The 20,567-nt window shown below is 46.6% G+C and overlaps 1 protein-coding gene across 1 annotated transcript in view; it reads right to left on the reverse strand.

Annotated features, from left to right (window-relative positions):
- Window positions 1-19,568, reverse strand: part of MGP1 (MALE GAMETOPHYTE DEFECTIVE 1) — a 75,683-nt gene extending 56,115 nt beyond the window's left edge. Inside the window, exons 1-3 of the mRNA XM_087375279.1 lie at window positions 19,470-19,568; window positions 19,098-19,175; window positions 11,511-11,607 (exon numbers count right to left, since the gene is read on the reverse strand). Of these exons, the coding sequence (XP_087231405.1) occupies window positions 11,511-11,607; window positions 19,098-19,175; window positions 19,470-19,496 (202 nt within the window). The 5' untranslated portion in view covers window positions 19,497-19,568. The remainder of the gene's footprint in view (window positions 1-11,510; window positions 11,608-19,097; window positions 19,176-19,469) is intronic.
- Between the last annotated feature and the right edge of the window lie 999 nt (window positions 19,569-20,567).

A 20,567-nucleotide genomic window follows, 5' to 3' on the forward strand; every position in this document is an offset into this window, starting at 1 on the left:
GACTTGGAGGCTGCGGGCTATTTATAGACCCCGCAACTTGAGCATTTCATCATCTCTTGGAGGACCTGGCAGAGGAGCAGAGCCAGCCCTGTTATGCACCAGAGGAGCAGGGTAGTGGAGTAGTTCTTCCACTCCCTCGTGCTCCCAGTTCACTTTGATGTTGAGCTGTGTGTTCCGAGCTCTCGAGCAGCCCGTTGTTTCCGTGGTTTTCCCCTAGTTCTAGCGGGGTTTTCTCCAGAGATCACTTGCAGTCCTCATGTGCCTCTCTCTCCTTTCTCACATTCTCTCTGTGTGGGTGTGGGTGTGTGTGAGGTGTGCTCTCTCTCTCTCTCTCTTCCGTTCATTTCCGCTGCAGCCTCACATGGCATTAGAGCCACGGTTGTGAGACCCGAGGGGCCAAGGGAGTGTTGAGCCAACACACAGAGAGGAGGATTAGGGTGCTGTTCGGAGGTGCCTTTGAGGAGGAGTGTATTCGAGGAGTGGACTGTTCGGGTGACCAGCAAAGAGGTAGACTTTAAAGGGTGTATACAGATCACAGAGGTGTTTCCAAGGGATAGAAAGCGAGGTGTGAAGGTACATTGGGCTGTCAGCCCCTTCATCCTCTTCTTTCGCCTTCTCCTTTCTTCAACCCTCAGATCCCTTCCATCCCATCCACCTTCTCTTTAAGTACATAATCCTCTTCACTCCGACATGGTGACTTTGTCCGAGATGGCAAAGAATAAGACTAGAATTCCAATGTTGCCCACGTTCCCAATTGACCGCCAGTTAGATGGGCTCAATTACGGCGGGGGGTGATGATGGAATTTGTGTTACAGTCATACGACATGGCATATTTCATCTTGATAGGTGTTGCCCCGACCAAATCCCCTGGCAGAGGACCTTGGCATCCTTGCTCGGAAGGAGGCCAAGACTATGTCCCAGCTGTGGGACCGTGTTAATGCCAAGGTAAGATCCTTTATATTTTTTCAGCAAGGGTCTTAGTGAGCCCTTTGCTTCAGCCCTTAGGGGCTTGTATGAGTTACCTTTTGGCTTTGCATTTCTCTCATAGGCCCGCGAGGCCTCCCGCAGACATTAATACATCTCTCTCTCTCTCTCTCTCTCTCTCTCTCTCTCTCTCTCTCCCCATATCTCTCCCATCGGCCGTACTTCCGTACCCCCGTACAGGCCCGTCAGCCATCGTCAACGCCGTCAAACACCTCCGTACAGCCGTTGTCAACACCATACAGCACTTCCGTACCCCTGTACAGGCCCGTTAGCCGTCGTCACAAGGTACGTACGTCCAGCCTATAGCCAGTACCTTTAGCCGTACCTCCCGCTTTATAGCTCGCCGTACAAGGGGGGTTCAGCTAACCCAGCCTCAGGCTGAGCTGAGCCCCTAGCTCAGTCTGAGGTGTTAGCTCCAATAAAAGGGTCGCTGATTGCACAGGTCGTTTTCAATATGGAGTTCCCAAAAACGAAGCTTTTCCCATCGACCCCAGCCACCAAAAAGCCACTACGCCGCCATGGCATCGACGCCTTCCCCCTATGCTCTGACTTATCACAAATTTCAAAGTAAGCGTGATCCACATTAACGGATTTACTTCCTACAGCAAGAACTCAAAGATGCAAAGCTCCGCATTGCTTCTCTGGAGAAGATAGTTTCAGAAATGAAGAATGAGGCAGACAAGAGGTAATACAAGAAGTCCTACAGCAATGCAACACCGCGGCTCCGACACCACAGCTCGTAGTCAAGATCCAAGAAATGGTCAACACTCAGCTCAAATCCATGGGACAGGAAATTACAGCAGCAATACACAACAAGATCAACAAATGTGATCTCTATACTGAGGTAAGAGAGCAACAAACCATAGTGAGTAACAAGAAGATTTTACGGATTGGAGGATTGCAAGGCAGCTGCCTTAGCTGTTTTGGAATGGAAGAGGAAGAGGAACGCATTGATAAGAGCAAGATCATTCAACTCAAGAAAGCCGTACCATAAGTCCATTGGAATGAGAATGACATAAGCTTCATCACTCGAAAGGGTAAGCAGGCACAGATTTACTTCAAAGAAAAAAGCTCGAGGGTCAAGATCCTTAGACAAACCAACAAGCTGAAAGGTACAAGGATTTGGATATCTGAAGAGCTCACTATGACCCAACTCAAACAACGGGCAAAATAAACTCATCAAAGTGAAAGACGTAAGAAAGGAAGGTAAATGGGCGGTCTACCGAGATGGGCAAGCACTAATAAGAGATTTCAAACCTAAACCCAAAGACTCTCACTCTTAAACTGATGTTATTCAGATCACTCTTACATAGTACCTGAATGTAGTTATGTTATGCTATTATAATAATCTGGGGCTGAGTTGTTGTACTCACCCACAGACTCTTAGTCTCTAACTGATGCTGTAGTTTTTGGGTTTGTGTATTTTGTCCCATTGACCCGTGAGGTCTTCCAAGGACGTTAATATATCTTTCTTTCTTTCTTTCTACACACACACACAAATATATGTACATATATACATAGATACATATATGTATATATATATACATATACATAGATACATATATGTATATATGCATATATACATACATACATACATATATACATAGACCCCTCCACCAGCTTTCAAAGAACAATCGTAGTGATGACACACCACAACTTCACAACTTCCATCCTCTCCATGCGCTTAGACATTGATGTTTACCTTGTACATTGTGACATTGTCAATGCAGGTGGGGTGTTAGAAATATTTATATTTTCTAAGGCAATGACCAATGTTATGTAATAAGGGCTAGGGGCACTTTTTTCCTTTATTAAGGTTTTTTCCCCCAACCTCAGTTAGAGGTGCAGTTTGTGGGTGAGTTAGTCACCACAAATGTTTTGATCCTACTTAGGGTCCATCCTAGGGTTTTGCCTTTATCACTCTGTACTTCTTACTTGTTGCTGCAATTCCATTCCAGCTTCCTTCAACTCCATTCTCTTGCATCCTCTCGCTTCCATTTCAAACGAAGAGTCTGTCAAACCACCATTAGTTAATGGGAAGGAGAAGGATAGAAATAGCATACTCTTCATACCTTCCTCCACAAGTGGCAAAATTTGCATTGGTTAAAATCTATCCCTATTGAGCTGCAAGCTAGTAAAGCGTATTAAAAATGGATGATTGCAAGATAGTATGCAAGTTTCTAGTACCTGGTTGGAATTTGAAAAAGTCTTTCTCAAAGAGTTCCTTCCAAAGAATGAGCAAAAAACGTCTTGGGATTGTGGGATTCTTTGAGTATGTGGAAGTTCCCGTTGAATCAATACATTGCTAGGGATCGTGAGTTCATTCTTAAGTTAGAAGATTTTAACTCCATAAGATTAGGGGTACATAGGAATGTTCCAAAGTCTTGGAAAATACTAAATAGTTATTAGATTTACTTAGATCTTTATGATTCTAAAGTAAAATCTAAAGCTTCTACTGAAAGACCAATGAAGCAAATTGCTCAGTCTACAAAGGCCAATTTTAAACTAGGCATAAATTGCCCTAAGCAATCTCACGGTAATAAAACCCTTTGGACAAGGATAAGCAAGCCATGAGACAAGTTCGCAATGTTTGATAAAGCACATGCTTGCTTTATTACTCGGCCATATAGTAGTCAACCTTTGGCCTCCATGCTCTAGTTAGAATGCATGGCATCCTCGTTGGAATATGAAGCCAAAGTGAGTCTAAAATGAGTGTTCTAGGTGGTCTAGATGTGGTTTTATAGTCTAGTGAGTCCTGGGAGATATCTCATAGACATTGTGACTTTCTTGAGTCTAGTGGCACACTATATAGTGTTGTACTTGACTATTGTCTAAAAAATCAGTGAACATCAAGCTTTATATCATGTGAGTATTCTGGTTATCATTGCCTAGCACTTGTTCTTTCATTTGCTTTCCATTTTGCCTTTCCATTATGCTTTCCATATTTCCATTCTGTTCCTAGTTAGCTTGGCATTCTCGTACTTCCATGTCTCTTCATATGGTATCAGAGCTAGCTTTCCTCAAGGAATGAGGAGGCCTTGAAGCCCATCTCAGACCTATGGAGAGGCTAGCTCCTTCCACTCTAGTTCCACTCTCCTCCTCTCCTTCCTTGAGCACTCCCTCTTCTTCCTTTGCCTCTCCACCTTGAGCTCCCTTCCAATCCCAAGCCTCAACAACGTGAAGCTACCCATCTACGACATGATGCTGAGATTCTATCACGACTTGGAGCTGCCACATATCCCGTGCTTTGCCTGCCATTGCTTAACCAACTGAGCCGCCAGCCTCTTCTGCACTCCATTGACCTGCAAACAGGCCGTACAGCCCGCTGCAAGCAGGCCGTACAGGCCGTATAGGCCATACAGACTGTACGGACTGTTTTCGTGCAGTCCCGTGCCGTACAGCCTGCCCGTACACCTCCTGCTCACGCTCCCTCGCCATTTTCCCTCAGGACTGCCACCAACAGTAGCTGCTCCAGCCTCGATATGCATGTCCAACAGTAGCTGCTTCTGCTCTCGCCATTCTGCACTCGAAATCCACACCATCTCAGCTCTCTTCTGCTCACCACAAGGTCGCCTTCCCTGCTCACTTGCTGCCCACGCTGCTTCTGCTGCCCACACAGCTCTAGCTCCTGCTGCCCACACTGCACTTGCTGTCCACGCTGCCTACAAATTCCGCCTATCTCCAGCTCTTCCCTGTCCTGCAACAGACCCTCTTCTCTGCCCGTCACTTGCTCCACATTCCGTCAACAACAAGTGAAGCTGCTCCGAGCTTGATGTGAGCTTCAAACACTTCCCAACTTCTCCGATTACCACCCCGATTGTCCTTGGTGCCCGAGCTCCACTTTTGACCGACTCTCTGAGTGCTCGTGACACCTCCGGCCTCTACTTCAACATCGGTGACTCTCACTTAGCCATTTTGAGAGTCACTATGTGAGTAATCCATTTAGCTACCCCATGGACTTCACCGACACATCTTTTGGGGCATTCCTGCCTAGCGCTTCATCGACATCGTCATCGACTCGCACGGATGTGCACACATGTGCATTAGCTACTTGGAGGACATCTCTTACTTCTAAGAGATCTATTTTTTTTATTCCTACAGCTTGATGTATTTTGGGGTCCTCTACCCTGGGTAGTCCCCCTAAAATGATATGTATTGAGTGTTTGGTTTTCATTGAGTCTAAAGGTCCTCTGCCTTGGATAGTCCTCCTAAAAAGATATATTCGTTTTCCTATTTTGGTGTGTGGCTTCCTAACATGTCCTGTTATGAAGCCAAGGGGGGGTGTACTATGGGAGCCAAATGTATTGGCTTTGATAGGTCTATTTGTTTATCAGGCCTGGCTTGAGAGTTCCAAGATGTTGGTGCATTGGTCTCCTAGACCTCTGAGTTGGTCATGCATCCATGCATGATGAGCCTCTGAGCCATTCTAGATGAGATTTCTATGTTATGCTCACTAGCCTCTGAGCCATGCTCACTTGCCTCTGAGATTGTGTGGGAACCATGTCTAGTTCTAGACCGGCATGCACAGTTTTAATGACCATCATTGCCATTATCTATTCTTGGTTCCATTCCAGTAGTCTCTCACCTTGCCTTCATGGGGGGGTGTTGGAATATGAAGCCAAAGTAAGTCTAAAATGAGTGTTCTAGGTGGTCTAGGTGTGGTTTTATAGTCTAGTGAGTCCTAGACATGCCACATGTCATATTGGGAGATATCCCATAGACACTGTGACTTTCTAGAGTCTAGTGGCACACTATATAGTGTTGTACTTGTCTATTGTCTAAAAAATCAGTCAACATCAAGCTTTATATCATGTGAGTATTTTGGTTGTCATTGCCTAGCACTTGTTCTTTCATTTTTCCTTTCCATTATGCTTTCCATATTTCCATTCCGTTCCTAGTTAGCTTGGCATTCTCCTACCTCCATGTCTCTTCAGTCCTAATAAAAAGAAGGTACAATTATAGTGGATGATTGTCCCACCCATAGCTTTTTGAACTACTCTCTTATTAATAAATGTGTGTCACCTAAGAGTGCCAGAGGGAGTAGTGTGTCCCTTCGGAGGCGGGGTGCAAACCTCTTGTACATATGATGAATAAAGATGGTATTTGACATGATGGTCTCTCTCTTGAACATTGCACATACACACACCGGAACGTGGGTGGGTTAGAGAGCACGAACAGGAGGTGGAGGGGAGCGAAGCCAGGCAAACTGGCAAGCACGCCACGCACAACATGTCTAGTGCGAGACATGGCCTGCAGGAACTTTCTACATTTACATGGATCAAGGAATCCGCTAGTTGTATATGTTAGAAAATAGGAGGGAATGAATCACTCAATCCTCCACCCAAGATCTCTCCAACTCTCACACACTCAACTCAGATAGATGATCACAGATGCAACAAACACACACTCAGAAATATTGACGGAGAGAGAGAGAGAGTATATTCATCCACCGGATGGTGGGCAGAAAATGGCTCCAAGGGAGCAATACAAAACTCAGCAGGGTGCTGGAAAACAATGATGAACTCTCTCTCAGAAACTGCTCCAGATCTGAGTGCAGAACACAGCCTTGGAGAGGGGCTTTCAGTTTCGCACTGGATGCTGGGCTGAATGGAGAAGTGGGCCTTTTATAGGCACTGCCCAGGCCCCTTCAGATGACCGACCAGCAGGGTCAGTACCCTGTTTGGTGGCCGACCACATGGGCCCCATTAAACCGCCCAGGGTTGGCCCTGGTTGGGCCGACTTGGCCTGCCACAGGCCCCTATCTAAGGGTGCCCTGTGCAGCCAGTCTGTGCTGCTGCAGGAGCCTCCACGTGAGGCCTAAAGCCCCTTTATACCTGCTGTTGCAGGCAGCGACCAGCCCATGTGCTGGTCGCCTATATCTGCCATGCTCTCCTCCCTCTGGTTCTGGCCTGAGTCTCTCTCCCAGCCCTCCTACCTCTCACTGCCCCTTGTCCCCTCAAATCAGGGGCTCACAGGTGGGCACAGTGAGAATCTAACACCCCCCCTCAATGTCACAACTGTGGGCCAATCCCCATACGTCTGATGAGGTGCTCCATCTGTTCTCGAGGGAGTGCCTTCATGAAGAGGTCGGACAAGTTGTCGGTGGTTGGGCAATACATGAGCTCGATCACGTCGTCAATGATGAGCTCTCGAACAAAGTGGTAATGAACTTCGATGTGCTTGGTCCGCGCATGGTACACTGGATTCTTGGCAATGGCTATGCAACTCTGATTGTCGCACATCAGCACTGTTGCGTCCTCCTGACACACATCCATGTCCTCCAGAATCCATCTCAACCACGTACACCCGGCTCTGTACTCTGCCTCTGTAGATGAAAGGGCCACTGTGGGTTGCTTCTTACTCAGCGAAGAGATGGCACCAGATGCAAGTAAGAAGCAATACCATGTTGTTGATCTTCTAGTGTCAACATCACCTGCCCAATCATTGTCACAGAACCCGCCTAGTTCGATGCCTTTGGTGTAGGTGATCCTGTAGGTGCAAGTACCCTTTAGATACCTCAATACCCGTAAACCTGCATCCCAATGACTCTTCCTGGGAGAAGCAGAGAGCTGGCATAATAGCCAAACTGCATAACAAATATCAGGTCGAGTATTGGTAAGGTAAAGCAAACTTCCTACCAATCATCAGTACAAAGGAGTATCGACCGGTTGGGATGTGTCGTGAACGCTTAGCTTGAGCCCGACCTCCATGGGAGTTACTGCTGTCCTGCAATCCGCCATCTAGAATCTCTTCAAAAGTTCTCTGCAATATTTCTCCTGTGAAATGAAGATCCTGTCTTTGGCCTGCTTTACTTCTATCCCAAGGAAGTAGTGTAATAATCATCTCAAACTCAGACATGAGTAGCTCCTTGACCTGAGAAATCTTCTTGACATGGTCACCTGTCAAGATAAGATCATCAACATAGAGGATGAGTACCAATCGCAACCCCTTCTCAATGAACAAGTAGAGGTTTGCCTCAGAAGGGCTCCGACTTAGCCCTATCTTCTGAAAGAATACATCAATCCTTCGTTACTTTTAGCCAAGCAATACACCCAGGTCATTCTACTGAAATCATCCACAAAGAGAAGTGAGTAACTAGATCCTGCCCACGATGCTGTAGACATTGAGCCACAAATGTCGGCATGAACCAACTCAAGTGGTTTGCTGGCCCGAAACAAGGCCTCTTGTGGGAACTTGTCCCTGTGATGCTTGCCTTCTAGACAAGCCCTACAGACACCATCATTGCCTGTAATGGGTGAAAGTCCATCCACCATCTTCGACTTTGACATTTCAGCCAAGGTTCCATAGCTAACGTGACCGAAGCGCTCATGCCAAAGTTTGGACTTTCTGTTGTCTTCATGAACCAACATTGCACTGAGGCGGTACAGTTCATTTTCTTCAACTCCTTGGGCCACCATTTGTCCATTTGCTTTGGATGTCATGGTGACCTTGCCGTCCTCAAAGAGAACTGACATGTTGTTCTTGTCCATCTGACTTACAGACAGTAAGTTCTTGCAAAGGTTGGGTACATAAAGTACTCCAGAGATATCCTTCTCCTCACCCGCGGTCGTAATGAAAGGAATGCTACCAATGCCCTTCACAGGACATGTCCGGCTATCGCCGACAGAAACTTTGGAATCCGGGTGTGTACTTTCCATGGTTTTGAACCAAGTCTTTCTGTTAGACATGTGCTTTGAAGCGCCGATGTCAACATACCAACCCTCTTTTCCTTCACTGACTGCATACGCTGAACAATGTTCACTGATTAAAAACAATTGTCCAGTCGTCACATTGGCAGAATCATTCTTAGGCTCTTCTTTGTTCCTGGCTTCTCTCTTCCGCTTCTGATCCGCCTTCTTCTTTCGGCATTCTTTGGCGGAGTGGCCAAGCTTTTCACAGTAAAAGCACTTCATTTTCTCCTTTCGGTTAGCGTCCTCTGACTTCTTGAACTCCTTTGATGTGCCTTTTCCAGGCTTGTCTTTGGCCACTAATGCCTTCTCGTCGGTTTGCGTGAAGAGTTTCTCTCGAGCCTCCTCCTGAAGCAGTAGTAGGCCAAGCTCCTCAAAGGTGATTGGCTTAAGTCCGTTGACCCGCAGTGACCGTAGTCACAAAACTTTTAAAACTCTGTGGCAACTTGTGGAGTGTGAGCAACGCCAATTGACTCGAGTCCACCTTCTGACCAACCGTTGCGAGCTGGTCCCGCATGACTTTCACCTTTGTCAGATGGTCATGCACACTATCACCTTAGCTTTCCAGCTTCACCAAAATTGGGAATGAATGAAGAAGGAAGATGACTAGAGAAGGAGGAAGGACGAGCAGTGGGTGTAGAGGCTTCTGAACGCTGATCCATCTCGGTGAATAGCAAACTGAAAAACTTAAGCAAAAAAAGATGTACTGACCTCCCGTGCTAGCTTGAGCTGAAAGCGGAATCGCCTTTCTGCCAAGGGACTCCTTCCTTCAGAGAGTGCTTTGATGAGGAAGAGTTGAGAGCCTATGCCTCTGATACCATGTTAGAAATGAAGAGGGAATGAATCACTCAATCCTCCACCCAAGATCTCTCCAACTCTCACACACTCAACTCAGATAGATGATCACAGAAGCAACAAACACACACTCAGAAATATAGACGGAGAGAGAGAGAGAGTATATTCATCCACCGGATGGTGGGCAGAAAATGGCTCCAAGGGAGCAATACAAAACTCAGCAGGGTGCTGGAAAACAATGATGAAAACTCTCTCAGAAACTGCTCCAGATCTGAGTGCAGAACACAGCCTTGGAGAGGGGCTTTCAGTTTCGCACTGGATGCTGGGCTGAATGGAGAAGTGGGCCTTTTATAGGCACTGCCCAGGCCCCTTCAGATGACCGACCAGCAGGGTCGGTACCCTGTCTGGTGGCCGACCACATGGGCCCCATTAAACCACCCAGGGTTGGCCCTGGTTGGGCCGACTTGGCCTGCCACAGGCCCCTATATAAGGGTGCCCTGTGCAGCCAGTCTGTGCTGCTGCAGGAGCCTCCACGTGAGGCCTAAAGCCCCTTTATACCTGCTGTTGCAGGCAGCGACCAGCCCATGTGCTGGTCGCCTATATCTGCCATGCTCTCCTCCCTCTGGTTCTGGCCTGAGTCTCTCTCCCAGCCCTCCTACCTCTCACTGCCCCTTGTCCCCTCAAATCGGGGGCTCACAGGTGGGCACAGTGAGAATCTAACAGTATAGCCCTCCACCCTGGCTGTTGGCATTTTTCTCGCATTCCCTGGGCAGTGATCTGGGATCCTGAGAAGCAGACTCTTTTTGGTTAGAGTCTCACCCTATCTGTAGGAGTTTTTCCTCCAAAAAAATCTAATAGATGGTTCTTTTCTCGGGGGGGGGGGGAGGAAATAGTACTTTTGGCGTCAAATAAAGCCAAGCCTCAAAACGATATGTGGCATCTTATTCTTGTCATGCCCACATAGCAGCTCTTCTGTTTCCCCAATCCTATGCAGGTACCATGGCCACTTCAATTCTAATAAAAATAATACCCACTTGTGCAACAATTCCTTGAATTAAAGGATAACCATAAGACCAACCATTTTAATAAATTTCAGGCCCTCCAATTCCAATATAAAAGTAACACTGTGACTCATGTACAGTCTGAAGGGCAAATCTTTGTATAAATATTTCATATAACATATAATCATAAAGGAAGTGTTTGAATTAGTAAGTGCAAAGGATGACCAAAAGAATAATTGTTTGGGCTAACAAAGCATGTGTCCAAGAGTGGCTTGAAATTGACCTTGGGTCAACTTAATATACTGCAAAGGGAAATTTCGGCTTTGACTTCATTAGGATCTCAAAGGATAACCATGACAGCCTCAAATTTAATTAGCAATGATGTACATGCTATGTCCAAGACCGCGACATGGAACAAAGAATAAACATGGTAACCATGATCGCCTAAAAGTTCATTAACAATGATATGCATGCTGTGTCAGGGACTGAGACATTGGACAAGGGCAGGCAAGAATGGCCTTGTCATCTCAATCCTCATGGACAGTAAGCAAATATATATGCTGAGCCCTGTGATGCTTCTTCGTAATCCAGAAGGTTCAGACTGGCATATTTTGAAAACTTGGTGTATGAAGGAGCTAGAGTGAAATTTCAGATGAGAGGAGACAACTATGGACATATTAATTTTGTACCTCTTCGAAATAACAAGGCAGCCTCACAAGGTAAAGTAAAGCCTCAAAAGACTTTTTTGAAAAAATCTCGCTGTAGTTACTTCATGTATATATGTTTTCATGCTGATCTATGCAATGTGCAATACCAAGGGCCTCAATAAGGAGATTAAAAGAGCTGGTTCGCTGTGTATAATATATTACTGGGAGAAAACTATATCTATAACCCCTATTAGCACTACACCTGTACATAAGCAATGAGTTGATCAATTATGCCATAAACCCACAGCCCCAAGGATGGATAGACGAAATCAAGAAATCAAAAATCAAAATTGAATATATCACATACCATGCTCTTCAGGAGGTGCAGCACATACCATGCTCTTCAGGAGGTGCAGCTGCAGATTCTGCAAAATGGCGGATTGAATAGACCAATGCAGGCTGTTGTGCTTGCATCGCATTCACAGCTCCTAACTGTAACACATTCAAGCACACAATGCCTCAGTTATTCTCAACGATTCACTGCTAAAATTCACAAATAAAGCACAGCAGCAACCAAAAGAGCGATTTGCACAGAAGGATACTCCAACATGAAGCCAAGCATACACATTTGAACAAAGCGACAAAGGAACAGCAAAAACTCGTGTGATATGTCATAGAGCCCCTGCTCTGTGTATCGCCAAGAGTCATGCCAAAAACTCCACCACGTCGTGCGATAGAGGAACAACACCAACGCGATACCTCCTAGATCCCTTGTTCCCTGCTTTGCCAAAAGCAGCACCAAGAGCCACCGACATGAAACTCGTGTGTTTCGCCAAAAACCCATGCGATGTGTGTTTTGCCAAAAAAAACATGCGACATGAAGCTCCAACACCCAGCTGACGTAAAGCTGGACACCCACGCGAGGTGAAGCTTCCAATTGCCATGCTCATTCCCAATTCAATAATGCACGTAGTGATGGGACGTGTCAGCCACTGTTCTGTTCAAGGTGAGACAACGATCAACCAAATTTAGAAGCGACATTCAAATGGGATGAGAAGTGTTGGAGTCGATCATTAGATGCAGGAGCAATGCGTAGAAGCCATGGCTAAGAAACCTAGATTTGATGGTGAAGAATCCAAAACTAAAGATGATTAGTTATAACTTTGAATCAGAGTGGCACATGTGATGCTTCACATTGCAAGGTTTGGTGCTATGATTATGTCGAGTTTGGGAAGCAATTGTTTGTCTCAAACTTCACACAAGCCTATATAGACATGAAGGAATACTTTGTGGGTCTTGGAGGTGAAAGAAAAATAAGAAATGGGTCATAAAGTGCCATAACAGCCCAAACTATCTCCGGCCCATACCCCAGCTCCTATAACCACTTGATGAGGCGTGCTCAAGGTTCTGTATCGAAGGCTTTACGAAAATCCGCAAAGCAGCAATATCTCCTCTGTCTCCGTGTCCTGGCTCCCTCTATGACACTCCTAATGTCAGGATATGATCCATGGTCCCATCTTCATGTCGAAAGCCTTCCTGTCCATCTCCATGCATCTCTGCATAACAATTGACCTCCATATACAGCACCGAAGCATATATCTTGGACATGACATGCCCGATCATAATGGTCCTGTAGTTACTTGGATCCATGGGATCCCCGAACCCCTGCCCAATGGATAGGTGTGATAGTGTTGAGGGTCCAAGTGCGTGAGAAGCCGAGACAAACTGCTTCATTAAATAGATTTGCAAGGATAAGGGCTAGGATATCAATCCCGTAGGCAACAAACTCGATGCATAATCCCTCGTGATCCTTCGCTCGGCCATTATGAAGCTTCATGACCGCATCTTTGATGCCCCCCTTAGTGAAAAGAGTGCAAAAGGTAGGTCGTGGTATGTGCAAGAGTCAGGTGTGAGCTGGTCGAGGATGTCATAAAGTGTGTGGGCGTGCCAAACTTGAGTGTCTGTGAGTGGTGGGGGCCGCCATTCAAGAAACCGTCGCCAAAAGTCTTTGATATTATTACTTAAAAGAATGTTCAGCAATTCATCCTTGTTTTGGCGAACAAAGTTTTGTTTCTTTTAGCAAACTAGACAGCGATACTCGCGTAACGTGTCTGGTTCACTTGATAGGCCATGTTCGGATTTGTCAGAGAAGAGCCTTACACTCATCATTGTACCACCTATTATTACATAGCAGGGACCCTGAAGGCGGTGGACGGTTAGAACGTGTGGTGTATGGGAAGGCATAAAGGGCAGCTTCGTGCAGTGATCGGCTAATCAATGCAGCCCGGTCCTCTAGGAGGGGTATGTGGTCAATATAGGTGACTAGAGTGTAGAGCCGTGCAGAGTTTATGGGTGAGAGGTTGTGGTCAAGTGTATGTCATGATAGGTAGTGTAGGTGGGTGGTGTGGTGAGTGGTAGAGCAAGGCAGGGAGTGGTGATATTGAAGAAGAGAGATGTGTGATCAGCCCCAGGTAGTGCTGGTGAAACGGAGGAGTTTGTGATGTGTGACGTGAAGGCAGGGGATCCCAAGATATAATCAACTACACTAGACCTCCCTCCATGTGGAAAGCAGGTGAAGCCGTTGGAGGAGGGCCATCGATCAAGACCATTATAGATAATGAGATCGTGTGCCATACCTAGATCCAGTAGTGCATGTCCGTAAGAAGTAATAGGGGCCCGTCTATCAGCAAACACTCGTGATATATCAGCATCAACAAGATCTATGTCGAGAAGTAAAACAGCATCCTTTCGAAAATCTAGTAGTGACACCTGGCGTGCTCGTCCTTGCGTTGAAGTCCCCCACTAGGAGAACATCTCCAAGGCTCGAGAAATCGACGATATCATGGTAGAGGGGTGTATATGGTGATGTCTCAGCCTCCTCCCGTACTGCCCTGGCAAAATGTGAGGTCTCTGGTGCGAAGTAGCAGATTGCTATGAAGAGATCGCAGCTGGTGGTGCGTCGTAGTCGGATCGGATCCAAAGAAACCTAGAATGAGGATCTCTCCTCTCCACTGAAATCGCCCCAATAAGAGATGATCTATATAAGACTACTACTCCTCCTGATCCCCGTACTCTACCTCTCTCCCTCGTCTCCTCCCTGTACGCTGTCTCCCAAGTGTATCCACTAACCACCTGTAAGAGGCGCTCTGGGCTCTGATGTGTCTCTCTGTAGAAGACTGTCTTTTCCCGTGTGTGACGAGAAATTCCCCAGGTTCGGACTAAAGGATACCATTACAGTTCCAAATGGTGCAAGCAAAGGTCTCAGTATTTGAGTTGGAAGTCTCTGCTATGACCGACTGCATGGTGGCTATCTAAGCCTCCACGGCTGCTGCAGGTGTATCCCCCGAGGCCACGCTCAAGGAAGAAAACTCCTTCCTGAGCTCCACAATCTCTTGTCTGAGTTCCTGGATGAGACTAGCCTGCTCCTAAATAACAATCGCTTGCTCCTAGGTGAAATGGGCCTGCTCCCATGCAAACTGGGCTCATGTGCCCGATTGCTACGTACCTTTATGAGGAGAGACTCCAATAGATATGGGGGGTCCGCCAATGACTAGCTCGGACCTCTCGGGATCTTGGATCGGTAGAGGCATGGTGCAAACGTAGAGAGGTGGGGCTGGATGGTGGATGGTGAGTTGAGCATAGAGTGGGGATATCAATGATGAGGGGATTCCAATAGAGTACTAGAAAGAGGGTTGGCTCAGAGGGAGAGGTAAGAGGGAAGAGAAAGAGTACTGTAAACCAGTATGCATATCTAGGGACTGTGAAGTGGGTGATGGAACAGTCGTCAGTGTAGCAGTCGATATGGTTGTCGAGGTAGAGGCACCTGCCGTAGCTGTCGAAGTCGATGATGAGGATCCCAAGGTGGAGGCAAGGGATGAACCTTGGAGGCAAGGGATGATGAGCATGAGGATGGTGGCCCCACTGAGGTAGATACTATACTAGTCTTCGTATCGCTTTGCTGTCCACACCAAGTCACCTCCTATTGACGCGTGTGTTCACGTCCTTTAGAGTAGTTGCTTTGAATCCTGTCATCTTTCTTTATCCTTTTCTGTGTCATTCTCTCACTCGCCTTTCCCCATCTTGTGATGCTAATTCAAAACTTTCTTTGTTTTTGTTTTGGCAGGTGCATGGGGCATCACAATCTATGTAGCTGCAACCCCTCATGCGAGCCCATCAGCCCATGCATGCTTCATCACTAAAAGCAAAGAGGCTAGGAATGGGGAGTGGAGAGGCTAAGAGCGGGGAGTGGAGAGGGAGAGTTGAGGGCGGAGGGGTGGAGGCGGCAGGCTGCAGGAGGAGGCGGAGGACGGGAGGCTGTAGGCAGAAGTGGGAGGCAGCCAGCAGCAGCCAGGTGGAGGGCTGTAGGTGGGGGTGGAAGGCAGCCAGGTGAAGCTGCAGGTGCAGGTGGAGGGCTGCAAGTGGAAGAGGAGCAGCAGGCAGAAGGCAGGCAAGGCGGGAGGGCCGAGCAGGAGGAGTGGAGCAGCAGCGGGGGGGCAAGCAGGAGGGGCGGAGCGGGCAGCAGGAGCAGCAAGGGGAGTGGAGCAGCAGCGTGGGGGCGAGCAGGAGGAGCAGAGTGGGAGCCCAAGGTGGAGGGGCGACGGGAGGCTGAGTGGGTGAGCCCAAGGCGGACAGGCTAGCGGGAGGCCAAGTGGGTGAGGCCAAGGCAGAGGGCGAGCGGGAGGCCAAGCGGGGAGGCGAGCAGGAGAGGTGGAGCAGGGAGGCAAGCAGGAGAGGCGAGCAGGGAGGCCGAGGGGCAAGCAGGAGGCTGAGCAGGGATGTCCCAACAGCAGAACCACGAAACCGGCCTTCAGTATCTATCAAAGGGCAGTAAAAAATAGCTTGCAAACACAATTAACTTAACTCAGCAAATCAGCAAATAAAGGCACAGCAAAGGGAGCTAGATGGCCCCTGCACCAAAGCAAAAACACATATTGGCCCCAAACCTTGGCACCTCTTTGCTTTAATTGATTGGGAAAATCCTCGAAACCAGGCTACACGAAGATTACAATTCCTTTGGCATCTCGGGCTTTCCACAACCCATTTGGCACCACCATCAAAAGCATAGCATTTGCTGTACACTGCTCTCACCAATCCTGGCAATATGCATCCATCGTTGTCCCAGAAAAACTTGCACACGGCCTAGAACTGTTACTAGCAGCCCACTCTTGGTGCAACAGTTCAGATTTCAACATCCCCTCTCAATGCCAACATGTGGCAGACCATGATGAGCATCGACACTCACCGTCAATGCATTCAAGACTCCAATATCTGTGTAGATCCCTATTATACCTACACTAAAAACATAGGTTTTGTGTCAAAAGATCCCATGTTTCGTACATACGTAATTCTCTTTCCACTAGAGAAGTCCATTCGCACTATCATATGGAGTGCTTACTACTTGGCTACATTGTGCAGCTTCTTGCAATACCATACTATCATATGAAGTGTGACACTTCTCATCTTCCTTATGTCATTGTTCTCCCATAAATACATGCTTGATCATCAAGAGATTGTGAATGAGTATCTGCCATGCTTGAAAGCTATCATTAAAGAGGGTTGCCTAGAGGGGTTAATGACTAGGGCCCTTTGGAAGGACAGACCGCATCCTATGGGCCCACATGGCATACCACAGCCGCCACCAGTGCCACGTAGCCACCTAGTTGCTCAGAACAAAGAGAGGGTACAGACAAACACTTCCAGCATCAAGAGGATCTTGAAAAAAAAACGACCCTCCCCTCCATGTGCTCCATGCAACTGGCCATGGCAAAATAGGAGGAGTCTTTCACTATGAGCTCCGCCATACTAACCCCCTAAGAGAGAGAGAGTGTGTGTGTGTGTGTGTGTTCCTCTCCAAGTGAGGCTTTACTTGTAAATTTTTTCCTTGTACTTATTGGTGGGTTTTTACCTCCTTTGAGGTTTCCCACACAGAAATATAAGATTTCACTAAAAAAAGGTACTTCTTTACAGATTGAGACTGATAAGGAGGAAAACGATCACAAATGGCGTATTTTGCCACAGTAGACAGGGTAGATCCAGCTGCCATAGAAGCAGGTCAGCCACAATGGGGCGGGTCAGCAGCCATCCACAGGTCAGGCACAAAACATCAACAAGGATGCAACAGCCTTTTATAGGCTCAGTCCCCATCGACTGTCCGCATACCAGGTTGGGTCAGTGGACAGACTGATTCAGTCAGTAAAGATGGATAGACTGATTCAGTCAGTAAAAATGGCAGTTAGATGCCTGTTACAAGAGCCTTCGAAGTTAATTAAAGGAGGCCAGAGCATCATTCCTCTGATACCAATCACTGCAGCAACTCCCCCAAGCAGCCCCTGCAGCCTCCAAGAGCACTTCTCAGCCATCTGCCGTAGCCAAGATCTGCCATGTTGAGCCAGCCCTTCTTCAGTCAGAAGATCCAGCTTTCCTAGTGAGGAACCAGAAGTTATATTCATCCCCCTTCATAAAGTTATGCCTTCAATTGTATTCAGTGCCTCATTGGCAATAGCTAATGCCAACCAGAACGAAGATAGTAGCTACCAATGTGTGCATGCGAGCATGTATGATGCTCTAGCTAATGTATCCCTTGATACATGTAGCTAGACAAATACATAAAGGTATAGGTAGAGATAAGAGGTAGAGGTAGAGGTAGAGAATAGATAAATAGGTAGAGAGGTAGAGAGGAAGATAATTGTGTGTGCACGTGTCCCCAAGAGTGATCCACACTATCACCAGAAAACCAGACCATTTGACTCCTAATACTAATTGAGGTTTTCACCCTTTCAAAGCAACTAGGTGCAGGCAATCCCTTCTTACCTATCTCCCCTCTGAGCCTATCAATCTGTCACACTTACATCCTCTATCCCCAAGATATCCCTGGTATTGCACAATGCTCGCAACGAATTTCCCACATTGTCACATTCCTTGCTTGCGGCCCTCATGACACCTCCCATCATGGCATTCATTCTCTTTTCACACAGGGCCTGAAACTCAGGCCGATGGGTCAATATGCTCATCTTTAAGAGAGATTAGCAATAGAAGGCTGAGGAAATCTACTTGGGAGTCATGATTTGAACGTTTGAGTCTCAATATGAGCTTAGCCAGAAAGTTCAAATTGATAGCCCCCTAAGTTAACATCAGGGTGAGCACGCTTCTTCCACCTTTTTCAGGTCTTTTGGTGGAGTCTGTAAAATCTGTCTTTTCCCCCATGAAATCTCTCGCATGAAAAAACGTCAATCATCAAGCATACTTTTCTATTCTGTCTCCAAGTGGAGGTTCTGGCACCGTTCTTGACTCCAGAATTTTCACATCTGAAAATCACTATTAATTCATCCAAATAATCCCATCTTTGGAAATATAATTCCGACTGACCTTCCAACTATCTTGACTAGCTTTGTTACCTCTGAGATTGCACTATAAGCCCCCCCTTGAACCTTCCTTCAGTGATCAAAGACACCAAACATGTAGTCGCAGTGCAAGAATGGCTTGGTTTAGGTAAAACTGCCAAAATACACTTGAGCAAGACGATCTAGCTCTGCTCTAAATTTGTAATATATCCAAAGATCCTGCTCTTTTAAACCATTTGATGGTTAGATAATGTTTCTCGTAAGGAATTCCTTGAACACATTTCCATGTCCAAAAAAGTTCACGATAAAATCTCGCCTCCTCAAAGACTTGTACCACCATACGAAGCTCTGAGACTAGCAACTACGGTCTCAACTGAATTGGAAATTAGTCTCAGTTGAGCATGAGGACAAATAAGAACGAACTTGCAACGGAACAACGGATCTTGAAATTGTCAGATAGCAGTAATCGTGCTGGCACAATCGTTTGGCCAACGCTGCTAATATATGTACACAATCACAGAATACGCACAAATAAGGAGTATATTACATTTCATGGTCAATGTCCCTCACAAATGTGTTCATGCCTTATGCAGTCCGTCACCTTTCATTAAGATGGCATGCAAGCATAGCAGAAAGCAATACCTGATGCTGCCAAACATTGGCTTTCCCGAGCCGTGAAACCACGCCGAGTCTGCTAGTTCCACCATTCCCCAGAAGCATCTGTCAAAGTCCCACATTACCACAATAAGGACAGACTACCGCAACGATTCGCGCCGGATGGGGAGAATTACGCGATTTCTGTCCGCAGGCCAGCTGGAAGCCCAGAGTACCGCAAAGATAACTCGATCAAAGCCGATAACAAACAGTTTTACGGAAGGATGTGTACTCGAAAGTGAAAGGAGCAATCCGAGAACAAAAACAGAAAAATTAGATGATGTAGAGAAAAGAATGATGAATCGATCGGAACCCTAGACGATCAAGACGTGGGAAAAAGAGAGAAGTAAGAAAATGCACCCGTTTGGCTTGCATTCGGAAGGCCATTCCTCCTTTTGTGAAGAAGGAAAAATCGTTCAAAGTGATGACGATGATAGAATGTGGCGATCTCTGTCGCCCTTTAACGCAACAAAGGTTTCCCTCTCTCTTCTTTCCTTAACCATGGTTTCATCGAGGTTAGGCTTACCCTTTCGTGCCACATAATTTTCAAGAAGGAAAGTGACTGGCCAATGGTGAGCAATTGCCGCCCAGAAATCACCACGAACCACTACACTTGCGAGGTGGCTGGACTAAGCTTTAGTCACGAATTTCTATTTGGGGAAATACAAGGTCACTAAATCCAATTTTCCTCTCTGCTTCAGGTTAGGCTTACTCTCATATGTAGAGGGGGAGGCACACTTTAAGGTGCCAATAGTATTTGGAGAGATTGGATTTATACATGTCTATGCTTTTGTGCATTTTGTTAGCACTGCACCGCTAGGGGCAGACTATAGCAACGGGAAGGATTCCCGTCTAAAGCAGGGATACCATCTCTCTTCTTGATTTTATAAAGGAAACTTCTAATTTCTCCCCGTTACCTTCTGCATCGTTCTTTTCCATTCCTGTATAGCGTTTCTGAAGTCTTTTGTATGTCAGCAAGAAGATCAACGAAAAATCTCATTTCCCAAGAACATTGGTGCTCTTTCGTGGCTCTAGTTCAGGAAATCCTTTTTGTTCGTTTGGCACTGGATTTGAAGGACTCTGCCAGTGGATTTCAAGTGGCGAAGATATTCAAAGTTCTACCTTTCTTCTCGATCGTTTCTCGGGTAATTTTTGTTTGCAGATTCTTTATGATGCTTTTCATCCCAATCCATGATGCAGACGATGGATACAAGTGGTTGCAAAGGCGAACTTGAAATGCACATAGAGAGAGAGAGAGAGATGAATTGTGTTATCATCATCGGTTCGCGCACCTGAGTGACTGTGTGCTTGAAAGTTGGTTTGGATTAAGGGGTTACAGCAAATTTGCCCCCTCAATCCGCAGATCTTGTGTGGTATCTTGGTGTTCGTTGACTCAATGTAAAGGTTATCTGTTCGAATAAGTTTTGCTCCTTTGCCTTGCACTGAGTGAATTTTATT

This window comes from Dipteris shenzhenensis, chromosome 5 (assembly GCF_047967505.1).
Source record: "Dipteris shenzhenensis isolate YYH24624 ecotype China chromosome 5, Dip_SZ_1.0, whole genome shotgun sequence".
Classification (NCBI taxonomy): Eukaryota; Viridiplantae; Streptophyta; class Polypodiopsida; order Gleicheniales; family Dipteridaceae; genus Dipteris; species Dipteris shenzhenensis.